Below are 18482 nucleotides of genomic sequence, written 5' to 3'. Positions count from 1 at the left end.
CATGGACAGTTACAATAAATAATGGGAATGGTTTCACACAATACCTGAGGAACTTATTGCAAAGTTTCCTCATAACTTAATTTTAAAATCTATTTTATCAACTGATAATTCTCAGCCTTTACACAACTGAACTTTCAGCCTTCCAGATCAGTTTCATGACTTTTGGGAGGATTCATGACTAACCGGAAAAAGGTTTATCCAGAATGTACATCTGAGGGTTCATTTAAAGTTCCAGTGTGTAACATTTAGGAGGATCTTTTGGCAGAAAATACGGCATCTATGCATGCTGCTCCTGATCTCTCAAACTTTGAGTAAAAAAGATCTCGATAATGGGTTGGTTATCTACAGTTGAAACCAGAAGTTTACATAATCTTTTTTCTCTCTGACATTAAATCAGATTAAACTTTTCCTGTTTTAGGTCAATTAGGATTACTAAAATTATTTCTATTTGCTAAATGCCAGAATAATGAGAGAATTTTTTAGACAATGTTTTTATTACTTTCTTGAAAGTCAGAAGTTTACATACATTTCATTAGTATTTGGTACCATTGCCTTTTAAACTGTATGACTTGGGTCAAACGTTTTGGATATCCTTCCACAAGCTTCTCACAATAGTTGGCAGGACTTTTGGCCCATTCCTCCTGACAGAACTGGTGTAACGGAGCCAAGTTTGTAGGACGCCTTGCTCGCACATGCCATTTCAGCTCTGCCCATAAATGTTCAATAGGACTGAGATCAGGGCTTTGTGATGGCCACTCCAAAACATTGACTTTGTTGTCCTCAAGCCACTTTGTAACCAGTTTGGCAGTATGCTTCGGGTCATTGTCCATTTGGAAGACCCATTTGCGCCCAAGCTTTAACTTCCTGGCTGATGTCTTGAGATGTTGCTTCAGTATTTCCACATAATGTTCTTTCCTCATGATGCCATCTATTTTGTGAAGTGCACCAGTCTCTCCTGCAGCAAAACAACCCCACAACATGATGCTGCTACCCCTGTATTTCACAGTTGGGATGGTGTTCTCAGGCTTGCAAGTTTCCCCCTTTTTCCTCCAAACGTAACAATGGTCATTATGGCCAAACAGTTCGATTTTAGTTTCGTCAGACCACAGGACATGTCTCCAAAAATTAAGGTCTTTGTCCCTGTGTGCATTTGCAAACTGTCATCTGGCTTTTTTATGTTTCTTTTGGAGTAATGGCTTCCTCCTGGCAGAGTGGCCTTTCAGCCCATGTCGGTACAGTACTCGTTTCACTGTGGATAACGACACACTCTTACCAGCTTCAGCCAGCATCTTCACAAGGTCTTTTGCTTTTGTTCTTGGGTTGATATGCACATTTCGGACCACAGCACGTTCAACTCTGGGACCCGTCTCCTTCCTAAGCGGTATGATGGCTGGACATTCCCATGGTGTTTATACTTGCGTATAATTGTTTGAACAGATGAACGTGGCACCTTCAGGCATCTGGAAATTGCACCCAAGGATGAACCAGACTTGTCCACAATTCTCTTCCTGATATCTTTGCTGATTTCTTTTGACTTTCTCATGACGTTACACAAAGAAGCAGTGTGTTTCAGGTGTGCCTTAAAATACATCCACAGGTGTGTCTCTAATTAACTCAAATGTTGTCAATAAATCAGAAACTTCCAAAGACATGACATCATCATCTGGGCTTTCCCAAATCATTTAAAGGCATAGCAATCTTACTGTATGTAAACTTCTGACTTTGAAGAAAGTAATAAAAAATTGTCTAAAAAAATCCTTCTCTTGTTATTCTGGCATTTAGCAAATAGAAATAATTTTGGTAATCCTAACGGACCTAATACAGGAAAAGTGATTGTCTGATTTCATGTCACAGTGAGAAAAAAACAAGCGTATGTGTCTTTTTATACAGTGTATGTAAACTTCTGGTTTCAACTGTAGTTATCTCGGGATGAAGTTTCCTCTGATAATGAATTAAGTAACCTGTGATCACAAGATAACAGCATTACAAGAAATACCTGCCGTTCCCAGCTTTTGTACTCCCATAATTCATCAGAAACCTGGATATGTTACTCCTCAGAGGTGGTTTAGATAGTAAGTATTTTATAGGAGTAATGTAGGGTTCCTAATGTATAGTACATGTTTAAATACAGGCCATAATCTTGTGTAAGATATTTACAGGAAAGAGAGCTGCAGTAGGTCACTTTTATAAAAATAACTTTTTGTTACATTTGCAGAAACTTTCACTATATCCTGACTGTAGAACCTGAGACAGATAATCTGCCTCTGGCTCCTCCTAGTGCTCCTAATGACATTTGCAACTATCTTCAAGCTTCCAACCCAAAGTGTTGTCATATCTTTCTTGGCTCTGATTGGTTGTTTTCATTCGGGCCTAATGGATTCTTGAAAATACCATTAGGTAACTGTTTTCACATGAGAACAGTTCTGAAGTTGGACAGTGGAACAATCTTCCCTTCTGCTGCTGCTTCCAACCAGTATTTTTTTTTCCAAAAATGACCTACTGCAGCTTTAAACAGACAGAGCGGTATTGTCTGGAGCTTTATTGTTGTAATTCAGCATTTGACACAAATAATCATTATTGTTATTATTTGAATTGTTGAAATATACAGTGTAATCTGAGTTATCAGTGGGAGCAGTAATGTGTGGTGTTTCAGGGGAGCTGTTAGAACTCTGCAAATACATCATTGTGCACAGTGCAGAAGAAGAAAGAAATCTTTGACTGAAGGGAACTACAGAAAATTTTGTCATTGAACAAATGACCTATGTAGAACTGGTTTACCAAAGAAAACACAAAATGATTGAACAATTGTGATGCCATGGAATTCAGGACCATTACTATGTTTTAATAAAATGTAAAGATTTGTATGTTTAACACAGGAAATGGGTAGATATAGGAGTGTTGCTCTATGATACTGATACACTGCACATGCACATGCTCTTAAAGGTTACACCTACACTTTGATGTAAGGAGAAGGAAGTTCCAAGTGTCATTCTCAAAAGTTTGAGTCATATTCTTAACATGTTAACATAACGGTTTGTTAGTTTCCAAGAAAAGACCAATTGAATTTCTTCCATTTAACAAAAGATCCCAATATACTGTATGAAAGGTATATACTTTATATTGTGCAGGTAATACGCACTGTGGACCACTTACAGAGACACTAGCTTTTGTTGAACATCAGCAGCAGCTGTGGTTACAGGTTGCGAACATTAACCACCGTTGGCTACTGGGAGGTGCAAACTTTTTTTTTTTGACCACAGGCCAAATGGCTGGTGAGTGAAGCAAATCTATCAGCCTACTTTACCAATTGGCTGGGGGTTGGTGCTAATTTTGTCCCCTGGCTACTGGTCACTCTGTATACTGTCTATACTAGCCACAAGTAACATAAATTGTTAAAAAAAAGTTAGCGAAAATGGATAAATGATTGAAAGAAAATCATCTATAAATGAATAAATGGTTGAAATAGCTAACAGTAAAATATATGTTTAAAGTTAGCTAAACAAATTATGAGTGATTGAAAAGAAAATCACCAATCTCTCTATAAAAGCAAGAAATCTCTGTCTTTCTGTGTGTGTGTGTGCCTCAAATATCTCTGCAGATCAGGATCAGACTGACCTGAGAGTTTCAACATGGCTGCTGTGTGGTTTAAGGGTGTGCAACGTCGGCTTTGTTTGGACTACAAAGATACCGTTAATAAATTATTTCATAAATGATTTACGAATTCCGCTAGCATTGTCAACCATAGCCACCATAGCCACGTGCACACCAGAGCCAATCACTGCAGAGCCCACCCCCACGACACACCTTAAGAAACACGCTGATCTATACCTGCAGCGGGTTTTGCCGGCTGTTCGGTCCCGTTCTGTGCATCTAAACTGACTGTTGTGGATTACTGACACTGAACGAGTCTGGACCGAGTCTGTTCCGGTCTGAGGAGATCCGGATACGCGAGGACAACAAACTGGAATTGGAATCTGGATGTTCGTCTGTAGCTAGCTGCTACACCTTCAAACACAACCTTCCATGAAAAAGCTACTTAACCTCCCACTTTTCTATAGCAATACATACTTCCTACGGGCACTGCACTAGTATGGATAAATGGTTGAAATAGCAGAGTAATGGATAAACAGTTAGCTAAAAATGGATATATGGCTTGTCCTATAAGTAGTACAAAGGGAAAGTTAAACAAATAATGTAATATTCACATACACAATAGTGAATAGTGTTTAATGAACACATTTGGAAGATATTGGTGGTGTTGATTAAAGGGTTCTAGAGTTCATCTGACAAGACTGGGGGCACAAAAACTGTTAGGAACCACTGTGTTAAACAAGGTTATCTTTAACATCCCTTAAACATGTTAAAATGTCAACCACTGTTTGACATTACGTCCTTCAAATTCTTCTGCGCCAATCATTAATCCCCGAGCACAATCTTGTCTCTCCAATACATGCCGAGCTGTTGCATTTACTTTGGAAAGTTCTGTGATGGAGAGCTAATGCATGAAAATTATAGATTCATGTAAAATAAGTGAAACCCTTCATATAACCAAATTAAATCGAACAGTGAATTTTATTGATCTACATCAACACACACATGAAACAGACCAAACAACAAAATGTTTCAAATACAAAAATAGCCTTTGGTTTAAGTGTGTCCCTATCTATCAATCAGTCAATCAATCAATCAATCAATCAATCAATCAGTCAAACTGTCATTGGACTACTTTCAGATTGGCTGTAGCTGTTAATGTGCATGAACCTGCACCAGAATGCTCTTGCAAGTTAACATCACAGTGTTCAGCCTTGTGTCATTTGGTCAACCAAAACGCTGACAGTGTAACAGCTGACAGCATCCCTCGTGTCCAGGTGAGGCAGTCATTTACTTTGTTCACAATGGTCTCTGAGAATAAAGTGCTGCTTGGACCTGTGGCCGTTCACACATGGCACGGTGCTTTAAAAAGTGCAAAGAGAGCAGAAGATGAACGGATTCCACCCACTGATGAGAGCCGGTTCCAAGCCGGCTCGGCACTCAGACTATTGACTCTTTGGACGGCTGCTTCCCTCGCTGTGAGCCTTGTAAGGAGTGCAGCGCTGACGCCTGAGCCCTCGGGAGGAGGAGGACTACTCTCTGATTGGACTGTCGCCACTCGTTGTACAGTCGACAGTGATACCTGAGAGACACCTGAAGAAGACGGGAACATGAGGATTTAACTTTCATTTTAGGACTTTTTAAAGCTGCACTAGCTAACTTTTCTAAAAATAACTTTTTGTCATATTTGCTGAAACTTTCACTATATCCTGACAGCAGTACATGAGACAGATAATCAGAAAAAAATAAGGGTTCCTCCGGCTCCTCCTAGTGCTCCTAATGGCATTTACAAGAAAACAAAAAACAACCAATCAGAGCCAAGTAAGATAGTTGATTGCTGAGTCTCATTCCCAAGGTCTTGAATAACAAGACTGGGAATGAGACTCAACAATCAACTATCTTTCTCGTTTTTGTCCGGGGCCGAGTGGATTCAGGAGGAGAGTTTCAGCAAATATGACCAAAAGTCTTTTTTGGTTTTTAAATGACCTACTGCAGCTTTAAGACCTTTATGAATGCAGTTTAGGCCTATTGTATGTCTACTGGCAATTAAAACAGAAGAAGATTATATGAAATTAAAACTGCTGTAGGTCATGAGAAAAGCACAAAAAAAGAACCACCAAAACTGGCTGAATATTTAAACAAGAGAAGACATGTCTGGGGATTCAAACTGGATGATGTTAAACTGTCTCTATGACCTCTGCCATTCTAAAAATGTGTCAAAATATATAGCTGGGCAGGCTGATGTAATAAACATTGCATACATTTATAACGGCATACTAACCAGGGTCCAGAAGAGGTAAATGGTGAGGAGAGCAACAGTAAGTGCGATTAGCCCCATGGCCTCCAGTCGGCTGGAGAACTGAAGATGATCTATGGCCCCGCGTACACAGAGCCACCCGGAGATGGTGGCCAGAGGGGTGATGAGCAGGAAACACACCATGTCACCAAACAGGGTGCGCTTCTCCTGACGAAGACTTGGGTTCTGCAGCCACTACACCGCCAAAAACAATGAAAGCACAGTCAGGCTCTAGATCAATGATCAGTGATGCAAAGAACCACTGGACTGAATCTTTCTCATGCCGGAGCTGGCCTGACCGTCCTGTACCTCGAGCAGCGACCTGGACTTCCTCTGCACAGTGAACTGGTAGTGGCAGAGCTCACAGAAGCTGGTTCCTGAGGCAGACAGCCAGTGTTCCAGACAGCTGCGGTGGATGGTGGCTAGGGTCCCGGAGCATTCACAGGGGGACAGCAGCTCCTCCTGGGTGCCGCTGTCGTGACAGATACGACACATGGGGTTTTCTGGCACGGCACTGAGGAGGAGAAGAACCATGAGAAGATACTCATTTGTTTCTTTTGGTTTCATTTCATGTTAATGTAATTTATGGTTTATATACCATCTAATCATCCTTTGTTCAAGAACGCAGATGCATGTTTATCAGGAAGTCGAGCCATTGGGAGGAGTCAGGCCTTCCCTCTCAAAGGTCTCCATGACATGGAAACCAGCCAGTGCCTACCACTAGAGGTCCTCCTGGATGCCACTAATGCCGAGTTCACACTGCATGATTTTAGCCCCAAGATTGCTGACAAATCCCCACAGGTCAGAAGCAAATTGGCGCTCACTCCAGTGTCTTGTCAACGCCAGAAAAATTTAATCTAATACCATCTAAAAATCTGGTTGTGTCAGAAACAACTGGAGGAGCCATGCAGTGAGCTACAGACGTTGAAAGCAGACACAAATAGCCTCTCTCTCCAGCACCAGACAGGAAGCAGCAATCAATTCCGCAATCCACCCATCAGCACTTATTTTAGTGAGAAATATTAATTATTGTAACGGTCCCTTCTCATTCCTACGGTCTTCTCCCACTTATACAGCCAACTCACTCAGCCTTCATTGTGAGACAAAACATAAAGTTTGTAAAGAATACAGTTTTTGGATTATACGGATACAAATTCACAGTGAGACTGTGGACATATGACGGCCCTTTAGCTTGTGTTTCTAGAGTTCCGTGTTGTTACGGACATGTTAGATTTAAAAAAAATAAAAATAAAATGTATATATATATATATATACAAGGAATATTAATAACAAACAGTATGGCAGCAATACACCATTGTACTGTTTAGTCTGCCTAATCCAAAGAGGAAGAAGAAGGGAATGATTAATGGCTGACATTTGAGGGAATAGTGGGAGTAAGACCTCTCAATTTTCAAAGAAATTTTCATCTGGGATCTGGGAACATGGTGAAATCACTTAAAAAAAAAAAAAAAAGAAAAAGTTTTTGTGGAAGTGAAATTTAAAGTGAGCACAAAATAATGCCTCATTGCTCTCTCATTGCATAAGAACACTGTGTGCACACAACCCCAGCTGATACTGTTGTCACCACATCTCTAGGACCTAACTGTCCCATCAAAAGCTTTACATAACTCTAATTAAAGGCTTGCAACTGTCTTGCTTCTTGTAGTTCAATACTAGTACTAGCACAATATTTACTGCTGGTGATTTGTACATGCATGCAGTCTGCATACAGTATGCAGTTCACTATTTGATGCAAGATTAAAAGCAACCATAAAAAATGTGCTAAAGGCCATCTTTTACAGTCTCAATGTATTTTTATTGTAAAATTTCGGAATTAATTATTAATTATTATTATTATTATTAATTATTATTATCATAATAAAGTCTGTCTCTATAGATGTCATTCCATAAGTCAATCTAAATGAACGTATCAAACTGGATTATTTTAATATTGTCTGTATCTTACATGCAGGCTCAGGTTTCCAACTGTCCAGCATCCAGTACAGAAAGTAGGTTGTTGTTGTTTTATTTTATTTCATAATGATCATTATGTGAGAAAATAATTGTTATTAATGTGTTTGAATTTCTGTCATTAATAAATATTTCATTTTCTTTTTTGCAATGGTATAAAGAGCAAGAGAGACAGAGAAATCCCCACAGACTCCCTGCAATGATGCTAACTGGCCTTTCATTGAACACAATGTTGCTCACCTTCTTCACTGGGACAGGGAGGGGTACAGTGATGGGGAGACTGGGGTGCTGCTGACTCATCTGTTGTTAAGTCTGCTAAAAGGGGCAGGGACAATGATTTAATATGAATATGTTGCTAAACGTTTCCCTGAACTGATTAAATGGTGATTAAATGTAGGCTAACACTAGTCTGTAGCTGGATATCTTATTTCACTATGGACATTAAGCCAACAGGTTAATACCACTCACAGACTATAGGCTCCTTTCTTGGTGAAACACTGGGTTACAGATTGACATCCTTTCCTTTGTCTTTCCTCTCTCTCTTTTCTCTCTTTCCTTTTTTGAAAACCCGATTTTGATTTACTAGTTAACATTGTGATCACTGTAGTTCTGCATTTACTGACTGCAACTAAACACCGTCACTGATAAGTGCGCTAAAGCAGGACCAAACCATTTCATGTAGATACAGGGGGGTGGTCGGTCAATATGGATGTTAACTTTTTGGTCAATGGGGATATTTAACTTTTACTGCCAAAAACAAGTAAAAACAAAGAGATCATTAATTTTATTATTATATTTGAAATATATATACTGATGATGATGATGGTTTAATAATTTTATATTAGTTTTTACCTATTTTTGGGGCCCCTGTCAGTCATGGGCCCTTGGAATTGTCCTAACTTTTCCCCCCTATATGGCCCTGCTTACAATGGACCTGTGGGGGAATACTTTTACAGTTCAAGTTAATTTTCTCTTCCAAATAAGTTTGACTAACCTGAGGGTTTGTTTATCTGACTGCTGCTGTTTCTCACCAGAGAAATCTTATCCACAATGAAATCAGACACATAGTACAGTTAGCACAGTATATAGAAGGTAGACTTGCCTAGTGTGCTAGCAAACAATTGCTTGTTTGATAAACTCCATCCTGAAAAGGCTGTGAGAGAAATTCACTACCACAAGATGTCGCACTAGAGCACCAACATCTCAGACCACACTCTTAATTTTTACATAGCAGCAAGCTTGGGTCTGGTGGACGATGTGGTGAACGGACGATGTGGTGAACGGACGATGTGGTGAACGGACGATGTGGTGAACGGACTCACTGACAAGCGGATACAGGTTAGCTGCAGTGTCTACTAGCCAACAAAGCAGCACAAAATTCCTAGAACATAGCAACCAGAACAGTGGCATCTGCATTTGTATTTATCACTGTCCCTGTAACATCCAACATCACAGCCCTCAGCTTACATTTAAAGCACTGCTATCAGCTGTTGGGGGGTTTAATCACAAAATAAAATATCGCAATATTTCAATATTTTCTTACACCCCTAATATGGACCTGCATCCTAATGACATGTCATTTGTGTGTAGATAATGAATTCATTTGCATGTTTGCTAATATAGACACGCATGTAGAGATGGGACCATAAACATTATAATCATAAACAACACTGAAATTCCATAATTATGAATATCTTCACATGGCTGGACTTGAAAAAGCTGTCTAGCTCTCCACTTTACAGTCCTATATAGATTTTCTAATTTATTTTAAACAAAGGGACAAGAGGATCTTTCCAGTCATTCCAAAATCCTAATCCTTTCACCTCGGCTGAAGGCTCGGCTTGCCCGTTGTATTCCCCCAAAGAAAAAGTTAAACTGGATGTGTGGAAATAGTACAGATTCCAGAATAAAGAAGAGGGAGATGAGCTTCCTATCTGGGATGCAATAAATGTGTTTCTAAACTAAATGTAAGCTAAAGTGATTCCAGTATGTTTTAGTGCCATTTTAAAAATATGAAATACATTTTCATGATTATTGTGATAATACCATGTATTGCAATTATTTTGGCCAAGATAACCCTGACATGAAATTTTCGTAACATCCCATGCCTACACACAATAACCTCGCTTACTCAATTTCACTATCAACACTTTTGTCAATTTCTTTCAGTGAACTTTTTATTCAAAACTTTTTCTCCCAGGATTATTTCAGTCTGAAACAAATGATCCTTATGGCTTTAGTTATTGTCTTCAGCCGGGAGGAGCTGCAATGTTAGCTGCTATCAGAAGCGTTGCTTCAGATTGACTGTTAAACATTATTTTTTTTAAAAAGAATTAAAATACATCCACGACCTACCATCGTTTGGTGTATGCCTCCAACCCTGGAGACGTCACCTGTGGGTAATAGCGAGGCTGCTCACTGGTTGACACGCTGCACTCCTCCATGATTTTACCTGGGAGAGGTGGCTCATCAGAGAAGGCACACAGGGCCTCAGAGTCTAGCTCAGGCCGGCAGTTCAGGTGGGCCAATAGACACTGGTTTGGCAAAACTTCTGGCAACAACGTGCAGTGACTGGTCATCATGGCAGCAGAAGGTGGAAGGCTGGTCTTACTGGTAGTCTCCCATCTACAGGAGGAAGAGAGAGAGAGGGTTCAGAGATAAACTTGATGACAGAAAGAAGGCTTCTGTGACAAAGCACATCCCTGGTATGTACAAACCACAAACCTCATTCTAATTAGTTGGTTTGTAGACACGGATCGTAGCAGCAGTCATGCATGAACTACTTTTCACACACTCGGGTAGAATGCCCTTCATTAAATGAAAAACTATGGTTTATTGCATCTTACGTTTTACTTTCTCGGCTCTGGCCATTTAATAACATCTGGGAACATGGTGAGATCATCTAACTGCTCATACTTCACTTTTAAGTAATCAGTTTATTTGGAAGTGAAACAGGAAGTGAGCACAAAATAATACTTAATTGTACAGGAACACTGTGTGCACACAACCACAGCTGGTACAGTAGGTCATAGTTGAAGCAAGAAGTTGGTCCGTAGCTTACCTTTTACAGTTCAAGTTCATTTTCTCTTCCAAATAAGTTCGACTAACCTGACTGCTGCTGTTTCTCACCAGAGAAATCTTAAATAATGAAAATCAGACACATACTAGTAGAGTTGCCTAGATAGATAGATAGATAGATAGATACTTTATTCATCCCCTAGGGGAATTTCTTCTTTTCACTCTTTTTTTTTTTTTTTTTATTCTTCTTATTCTCACACACACACACACACACACACACACACACTTGTGGACATGCAACAGGGAGAGAGATGGTTGAGTGATGGGCTCGCCACATTAGCGACGCCTGTGAGCAGTTTCTTGGGGTTAGGTTGCCTTGCTCAAGGGCACCTCGGCAGTGCACAGGAGGTGAAACTGGCACCTCTCCAGCTACCACTCCACACTCCATATTGTGGTCTGTGGGACTTGAACCGGTAACCCTCCGGTTCCCAAGCCAAGTCCCTACAAACTGAGCCAGTGCCGCCCCAACATTGGGGCGTCCTAGCAAACAAACAAGAGAAATTCCCTGCCACTAGATGTCGCATTAGAGCACCAGACCAAAACAATGGGCACCATGGCCGGCCAGACTCTGTTGAAAAAAAGTAATTAAAAGTAATTTTACCTAGCAGATAACTGTTAAACACACTGTATAGAAACAAAATAGAACTCACAAAACCAAAATTGTTTCCAACAATCACCAATGCTAGTTGAAATAAACCCTAAATTCACCAAGTTAGGTGAAAAATGGCTGCCATGTAACATTAGCTAATCCTATGGGACAAATGTGCCTGTCAAAGTGCATCCACACATCTGACAACATAATGGAAAGGATCCCTACAGAGATAGACCTTTTGTTGAACCAGAAACAGCCATACCAGCTATAATATTGCACCAGACTCCATTAGTGTTGCACGGTGCACCGATACTTCAAAAGTATTGCGATTCTCGGAAATTAAAAACGACACGATTCCTAAATTTATTAGTATCGATACTTCTCAGAATGGCCGCGTTCCAGATTTGTAAGAGACGTATTCATGTTGGGGGTGCAACGCATGCTTCTAGTGCCTCCCTTTGGACGTCTGTGCTTTTTCTCCTCACGCACGCAGCAAAGAAGCTGCAGCTGTCATGTGACAAACACTGTAATGACATGGCTGCATGTGCGAGCACAAGTGATACTGTGGCCGCCGGTCCACGACTGGTAGAAAAAGATGACGCGAGGAGTGAAATATGGAAGTACTTTGCCTACCTTGCTGACAGTGAGGGCAAAGCTACCGATAAGTCGAGACCTGTTTGTCATCAAATGCAAACAAAGGGAGCCAACACCTCCAACCTGGAGAAACACTTGGCCGACAAGCACGCCGAGTAGTAGGAGGAGTTTAAAGACCGACAGGTTAGTATGTGAAAGATAACACGATCACGTTCATGCCCTTAAATAAGTCAAATGAGTAGGCTATGGTTTATTTTGTGAGAAGTCACTATTTTGCACCACCGTAGTTGGTAAGAAATGATGGACTCAAATATAAAGTTAACCATGAAAGAAATCAGACGCTGAAGTACAGGAAACATTAGCCTATATTAATCCATATATCACAGCTTAAATAACATTAGGTTAACTCATTATTTCCTATTAATTATGGTAACGTTATGGTTAAGTAAATGTTAGCTGCATATAGAGATGCTAAGTTAGTCACAAGTTATTGTTACTATCACACATAAACTATTTAGGTCCTCTGTTATGACAAATTTATCCCCATCATATTTTAAATGTTTCCATTTTCTTCTGCTACAGAAGTCTGGAGCCGCGGGCTCCGAAAGAACAACTCCTCACAGGCAGCAGCCAACCCAGCAGCCAACCCTCCAAGCTATGTTTGAGCAGCACAAGTACCCCAGGCATTATTATATTTAATCTTTTGAATGTTTACATTGTTTAATAAAATCACTGTTCATGTTTTTATTCAAAGTTCAAAATCAAGATAAAGTTATGTTTTCTCTTATGTTTCGTATGATAACTGAGATAGTGCGGCTAAATTATTATTTTTTTTAACTTGAATGTCATTGCTCTAATTATTTTTTATATTTTGATATTTCATATTTTGTTCAAATGTTTAATATATCTGCTGCTCATATGTTCATTCATTAGTGTGCTATTTGATTAAAATGTCCTGGTTTTAAAATAAAGCACAGCAATGATATTTGAGAGTGTTTCTCCTTTTCAGGAAAAGTATCGAAAAAGTATCGAAATCGCAATTCTTGACTTGGTATCGGTATCAAAACAATAATTTTGGTATTGTGACAACACCAGACTCCATAGACAAAAACGCTCCCATATCCTCGTATGTTCATTCAAAGTGGACAGAAACAAAACAGTCTTTGTTAGTCTTTCCACTATTCACCAACTCTAATTTGGTCGAAATAACTCCTTAATTCACTGCATCCTGCGGAATGTTACACACTGGACCTTAAATATCTAGCAATAAAGTGAAAGTGAAGTACCCACACAAAGTTTACAATAGGCAAGGCAAACATAATGGCAAAAAAGTGCGCCATTTATTCGACTTACTGAGTTTTATTCAATATTGTCAGTCTCACGATTCTCAGTTTTCACCTCACTGTTCTCATCACATATTTCCTCTGTATTATATCTCATGTAAAGTAACTGTTGGAAATCATTCACTATTAACACCCTTCTTACTCATGGTTATAAATTCATAATACAGCAATTAATAACCCACAAATAACTCTATAACAGGACTAGCACATGACACACAACACACACATTTTGTGTCTTACTTGTGCAAGAGAACATCAATTGAAATATTTGGTTTTGAAAAGGAAAAATGTTATCTATATTTATATCTATATTTTTAAGTTCTGTTTTTAATATGTTGCAGTTTGAACAATGAAAATTGTTTACATTAGGATCCCTTTCATGCATCACTTTTTGGGCCTAGAAAACTCTATAGTAACCAAAGCCCTTAGTATATACTAGGGTTGGGTACTGTACTTTTAAGGGTACCGACTGAATTATGTGTAATTATGAATTATCTATCATAGAGTGATTATTATATATATTGTTATATAGTTATTGTAATTCACAATAATGTAGGGTTGATGATTTTTGCATCAAAAATTGAATTTTCACAAAAAAATCCAACAAGATTTGTAGACCAGGTGATGTTTATCACATATTTTACCTTTAAATATTACAGCTCTGATTTGCATATTGCTTCTAAGATTTGCACATTGCACTTGGCCATATTGCGAATTTGGTAATATTTAAATTAATTGTGCAGCCCTACTGTATAAAAGGCCCAGTTGTGCAAAAACAAATCATTTAAATAATAATAAAAACAATCCCACCGTGATATATCGTGAAACCGCCAGAATCTGCTGATATAGCAGCAGTGTGGTTATGTAGCATGCTATGAGGCACTGCTTATCAACAAGTTTACCAACTTCACCTTAGAGTTCCTGATGTTCACATCTGTAAGGTTGGCTAGCTAACTGACGCGAACAGTAACATTATTAGCACAATACTGGACAATGTGTAACGTTAATACGGATTTCTAACATGATCGGCAAGCCAACAACAGGGAGCCAGCCACTGTATTGACAGCAGAGCTCCACAGGTGGACGGTGTGTCGGCCTGTAACGGCGCAGCGGTTTCACGTTGAGCCACACTCACGAGGCACGATATGTTTTGATGACAACGTTCAGAGGAAGTTAGCGTTCCAGCAGGCCTAGCTAACGAGCCACACCTTTCCTATATTTCTCCCAAACGCCACACACTTACCTTTAGTCGACGTCCTGAATTCACAGTAGCGCTCACAGCTTGAACGGCAAATAATTATGTTACGTAGCAATTTCTCTACAAGCCCTTGTATTCTACTACGCTATGGAGTCACTCTGAACTTCCGCTTTGAGCTAAAACGGTGTCGTTCAGTGATGGGAAGTTCGGCTCTCTGTAGTGAGGCGGATCTTTTGGCTCACCGACGCAATAAGAGCCGATTCTTTCGGCTCCCCAAGGGCTCTTCATTTAGTACCACTTCTGCCTACCTTTTGTAAAGTGTTTTTTTTTTTTTATTCAGTCCAGGTGAAATTTGAATTTGAATTTTAACCCTTTGAGATTACAGCCTCAGTTATATTGTGCCCCTATTTATCAATGTATGCCAAAACATTCAAGAAAAACTAAATTTCTTTGTATTTTTATATCAAAATCCAATTTTGTCTTTCAGTAAAAGAAAATGTGTAACTAACTGAATTCAACCAATAATATCATGGCATTCACCCATCATCTTTTAGCGACACAGATATTAATCCCCTATTGGAGACATTTTTTTCACTCTTTTTTATTACACACACACAGGCTGAAATGCACAATCATGCATCAATCACATGCAGCGTTTGTGGACATGCAAACATGGAGAGAGATGATAGAGTGATGGGCTGCCCCATTAGCAGCGCCCCAGGACCAGTTTTTGGGGTTAGGTTGCCTTGCTCAAGGTGCACAGGAGGTGAAACTGGCACCTGTCCAGCTACCAGTCCACATTGGTAGGTATGGTCTATAGGACTTGAACCGGCGACCCTCCGGCTCCCAAGCCAAGTGAAATATGATGCTCTGCCCCAACTACGCTAAGTGCTAATGTAGCTGTTGTTAGCATGCAACCATTGACAGTATATATATATAATGGACAGAGCTTCCGGGTCTGAAAAGTGAAGCCAATGCAGAAGTGTCTTAAAACCTGCATTCTTTGTAAAGGCCAGCAGGGGGAGCTCCCTTGGCTGCAATTACACACCAATACTATTCACTTTAATGGAGAATAAGTCGACTTGGCAAAAAGAAATTCAGTATCCGAAGGTAGAAATAGTCGTACTAATAACGTACCCCCAACTGCCAAGAAGTCTATGGCCTGTAGGAAAACTGTTACGTTTAATACCGAGTCAGGATGTGATTTGTTTATCAAATGTACCATTTGATGGGGCAGCTGTTAAATCACAAGTCTCCTCCCCACCTGCATTGCTGCCACTCCTCTCTAAACCAGTACCCCAAGAATATATAGCTCCACCCTTCAGATCTGATTTCCCTCTTTTCCCTCCAACCCATACCAAGAAGAACAAAGAGAACCTACTTCTTCTGACCTTTTCACCTTTAAGATGTAGGAAGGTGCTGCACAGCTCCAAAGTACATGGAAACAATAGTGGGCAGAGTAATGCTATAAAATAGTGCCTATAAATAATAACAAGCACTCATATATACAGTGGATGGACAGAGTTAATATCATTGTCAGTATTACAGCATAATTTAGTTTCTCATTCAGTCTGAACTATCAGTGTCTCTCTCTGGGGGAAGACACTCAGTTCCCCTTTTCACCTCTGGGCGGTGTTTGGGGTGAGCAAGTGGCAGCAGCTGAGGGGACACAATGACACAATATTCATTAAAAGCGATAATAGCTATTGTGACAGCCATGGACTTCCTGTTTGGGCTGTCTTTCCCTTTTAGGAGGGAAGAAGAAAAGTGCTTCACTAATTAGCATCAGCTGATCCTCAGCTATTATACTTCACTGTCACTCACACAAACACTACTGATGTACTGATTGACATACTTTATATTATCATTGTTATATCTTGTGAAATAAATACTTAGTTAAAAAGTCCACTTTGTCCTACCCTCGATCCTGGCTGTGACACTGTTTCCATTATCTGCACACACCTATACTTGTGGAACAAACATCATATTTTTAACACCACCACAACGATTAGATAACATTATACCTATATTATATATTATATCAAATTACATTATATTATATATATATTAGATATTGTATTATATTATATTATATTATATATTGTATTGTATTATATTATATTATATTGTTGGTCTGTTACTGTTTGCTTTTCTTCTTCTCCTCTCAGTGCTCCACTGGTTCGGTTCTTCAACAAGCTCTGTTTTCCAGATGCTTTCAGGCTTCAGCTCTCCAAAGAATTTCCAGTTTTCAGCGTTCAGGTTTTGCAGGTCAACTTGGGTCAAGTTCAATTGCAAAGTGAAAAAGTGGAAAGGTCAGCAGATTTTTATTTCTAAAGTGGATTCTTTCATGGAGCTTTGTGATGTGTGTGATTTTCACACAGGGAGCCCAGGCCTATATGGGGCCAGCCACATGTATTATTGATTGTCAATGTTTGATCATTCACCTAAATCTAACAAACACATTATCAGTTTTATTAAACGTTAATGTAAACAACACTTTAATGTGAAAGTGCAGATCAAACAACAGCTTCAATTAAAATCAAATAACTTCCCTCTGTAACGTTTCCTTCTTATAGAAATAATAAATGCAACAGACAGTTAGAAACAAGATTAAAAGAATTCAATAAATACTTGATGATGATATTTTACTTTTTGTGTAAAAGGTCAGAACTGGTACAGGTTATTATCTTGTGCAGACAATATATTTAATTCAATTCACTTCAATTCAATTCAATTTTTTTTGTATAGTGCCAATTCATAACAGAAGTTATCTCAGGACACTTTTCAAATAGAGCAGGTCTAGACCGAACTCTTTAGAACATTATTTACAGAGACCCAACAGTACCACCATGAGCAAGACCTTGGCGACAAGGGCAAGGAAAAACTGCCTGTTAAAAGGCAGAAACCTAGGACAGATCCTCCGGCTCTAGGTGGGTGGTCGTCTGTCTCGACCAGTTGGGGTGAGAGAGAGAGAGAGAGAGAGAGAGAGACAGAGAGACAGACAGACAGACAGACAGACAGAGAGACAGACAGACAGACAGACAGACAGACAGGTGCACAGCAACAACAGTATTGGCAATGGCAGTCAAGCAGGACCATGGCAGGAGGCTCCACCAGGATCCATGAGAACCTGCGAGACGAGAAAGCACAAGAACTCCGGGGAAGAAGTGAAGTTAGTAACATGCATTAATGGAACATGAATGAGTGCAGAAAGAGAGAGAGAGGAAGAGAGGAGCTCAGTGCACCATGGGAAATCCCCCGATAGTCTAGGCCTATAGCAGCATAACTAAGGGATGGTTCAGGACTCACCTGATCCAGCCCTAACTATAAGCTTTATCAAAGAGGAATGTCTTAAGCCTACTCTTGAATGTGGTGAGGGTGTCTGCCTCCCAAACTTACTCTCGATTTACTTATCTTTCTGTCAGCAGATCATTGCACAAACAAGATCAGAACAAGCTAATAACTTGTGCACACTATAAATTTGAATTAATCACCTTTCAGGAGTTCCTGCAGCAGCTGCAGTCCAAATCATTAAACTGATCCATGTTAACAGGGGCGCCATATAGGGGGGAAAAGTTAGGACAATTCCAAGGGCCCATGACTGACAGGGCCCCCAAAAAATAGGTAAAAACAAATATAAAATTATTAAACCATCATCATTCAGTATATATATTTCAAATATAATAATAAAATTAATGATCTCTTTGTTTTTACTTGTTTTTGGCAGTAAAAGTTAAATACCTCCTTTGACCAAAAAGTAAACATCCATATTATGCATTGAAACAGACAATATTACTGATGTATTGAATAACATTGCGG

At 39.5% G+C, this 18482-nt stretch overlaps 1 protein-coding gene and 1 long non-coding RNA gene across 2 annotated transcripts in view; both read right to left on the bottom strand.

The window, feature by feature from the left end:
• Positions 1-18151, bottom strand: part of LOC127370391 (uncharacterized) — a 75593-nt gene extending 57442 nt beyond the window's left edge. Inside the window, exon 1 of the long non-coding RNA XR_007886218.1 lies at positions 17524-18151. This is a non-coding gene — a long non-coding RNA (uncharacterized LOC127370391). The remainder of the gene's footprint in view (positions 1-17523) is intronic.
• Positions 4554-14869, bottom strand: LOC127370376 (E3 ubiquitin-protein ligase MARCHF3). Its single transcript, XM_051412386.1, has 5 exons — positions 14709-14869; positions 10214-10483; positions 6197-6401; positions 5873-6082; positions 4554-5184 (listed from the first exon to the last, which is right to left on the bottom strand). The coding sequence occupies exons 2-5, from the start codon at positions 10438-10440 to the stop codon at positions 5032-5034; spliced, it is 795 nt and encodes a 264-aa protein (XP_051268346.1). The 5' UTR covers positions 10441-10483; positions 14709-14869; the 3' UTR covers positions 4554-5031.
• Positions 18152-18482: the final 331 nt, after the last annotated feature.

Source organism: Dicentrarchus labrax, unplaced genomic scaffold, assembly GCF_905237075.1.
Source record: "Dicentrarchus labrax unplaced genomic scaffold, dlabrax2021, whole genome shotgun sequence".
Taxonomy (NCBI): domain Eukaryota; kingdom Metazoa; phylum Chordata; class Actinopteri; family Moronidae; genus Dicentrarchus; species Dicentrarchus labrax.
The sequence above is the reverse complement of the archived record's forward strand: the minus strand, read 5'-3'. Positions and strand labels throughout refer to the sequence as shown.

What these genes read in the sequence shown, in the direction of transcription:
- LOC127370376 (XM_051412386.1), bottom strand. Translation starts at nt 10,440, where the DNA reads ATGATGACCAGTCACTGCACGTTGTTGCCAGAAGTTTTGCCAAACCAG. An exon ending in GAGGCATACACCAAACGATG is followed by an intron (nt 6,402 to 10,213) that starts GTAGGTCGTGGA and finishes TCTCCTCCTCAG; the next exon opens with TGCCGTGCCAGAAAACCCCA. An exon ending in TTTACCTCTTCTGGACCCTG is followed by an intron (nt 5,185 to 5,872) that starts GTTAGTATGCCG and finishes CGTCTTCTTCAG; the next exon opens with GTGTCTCTCAGGTATCACTG.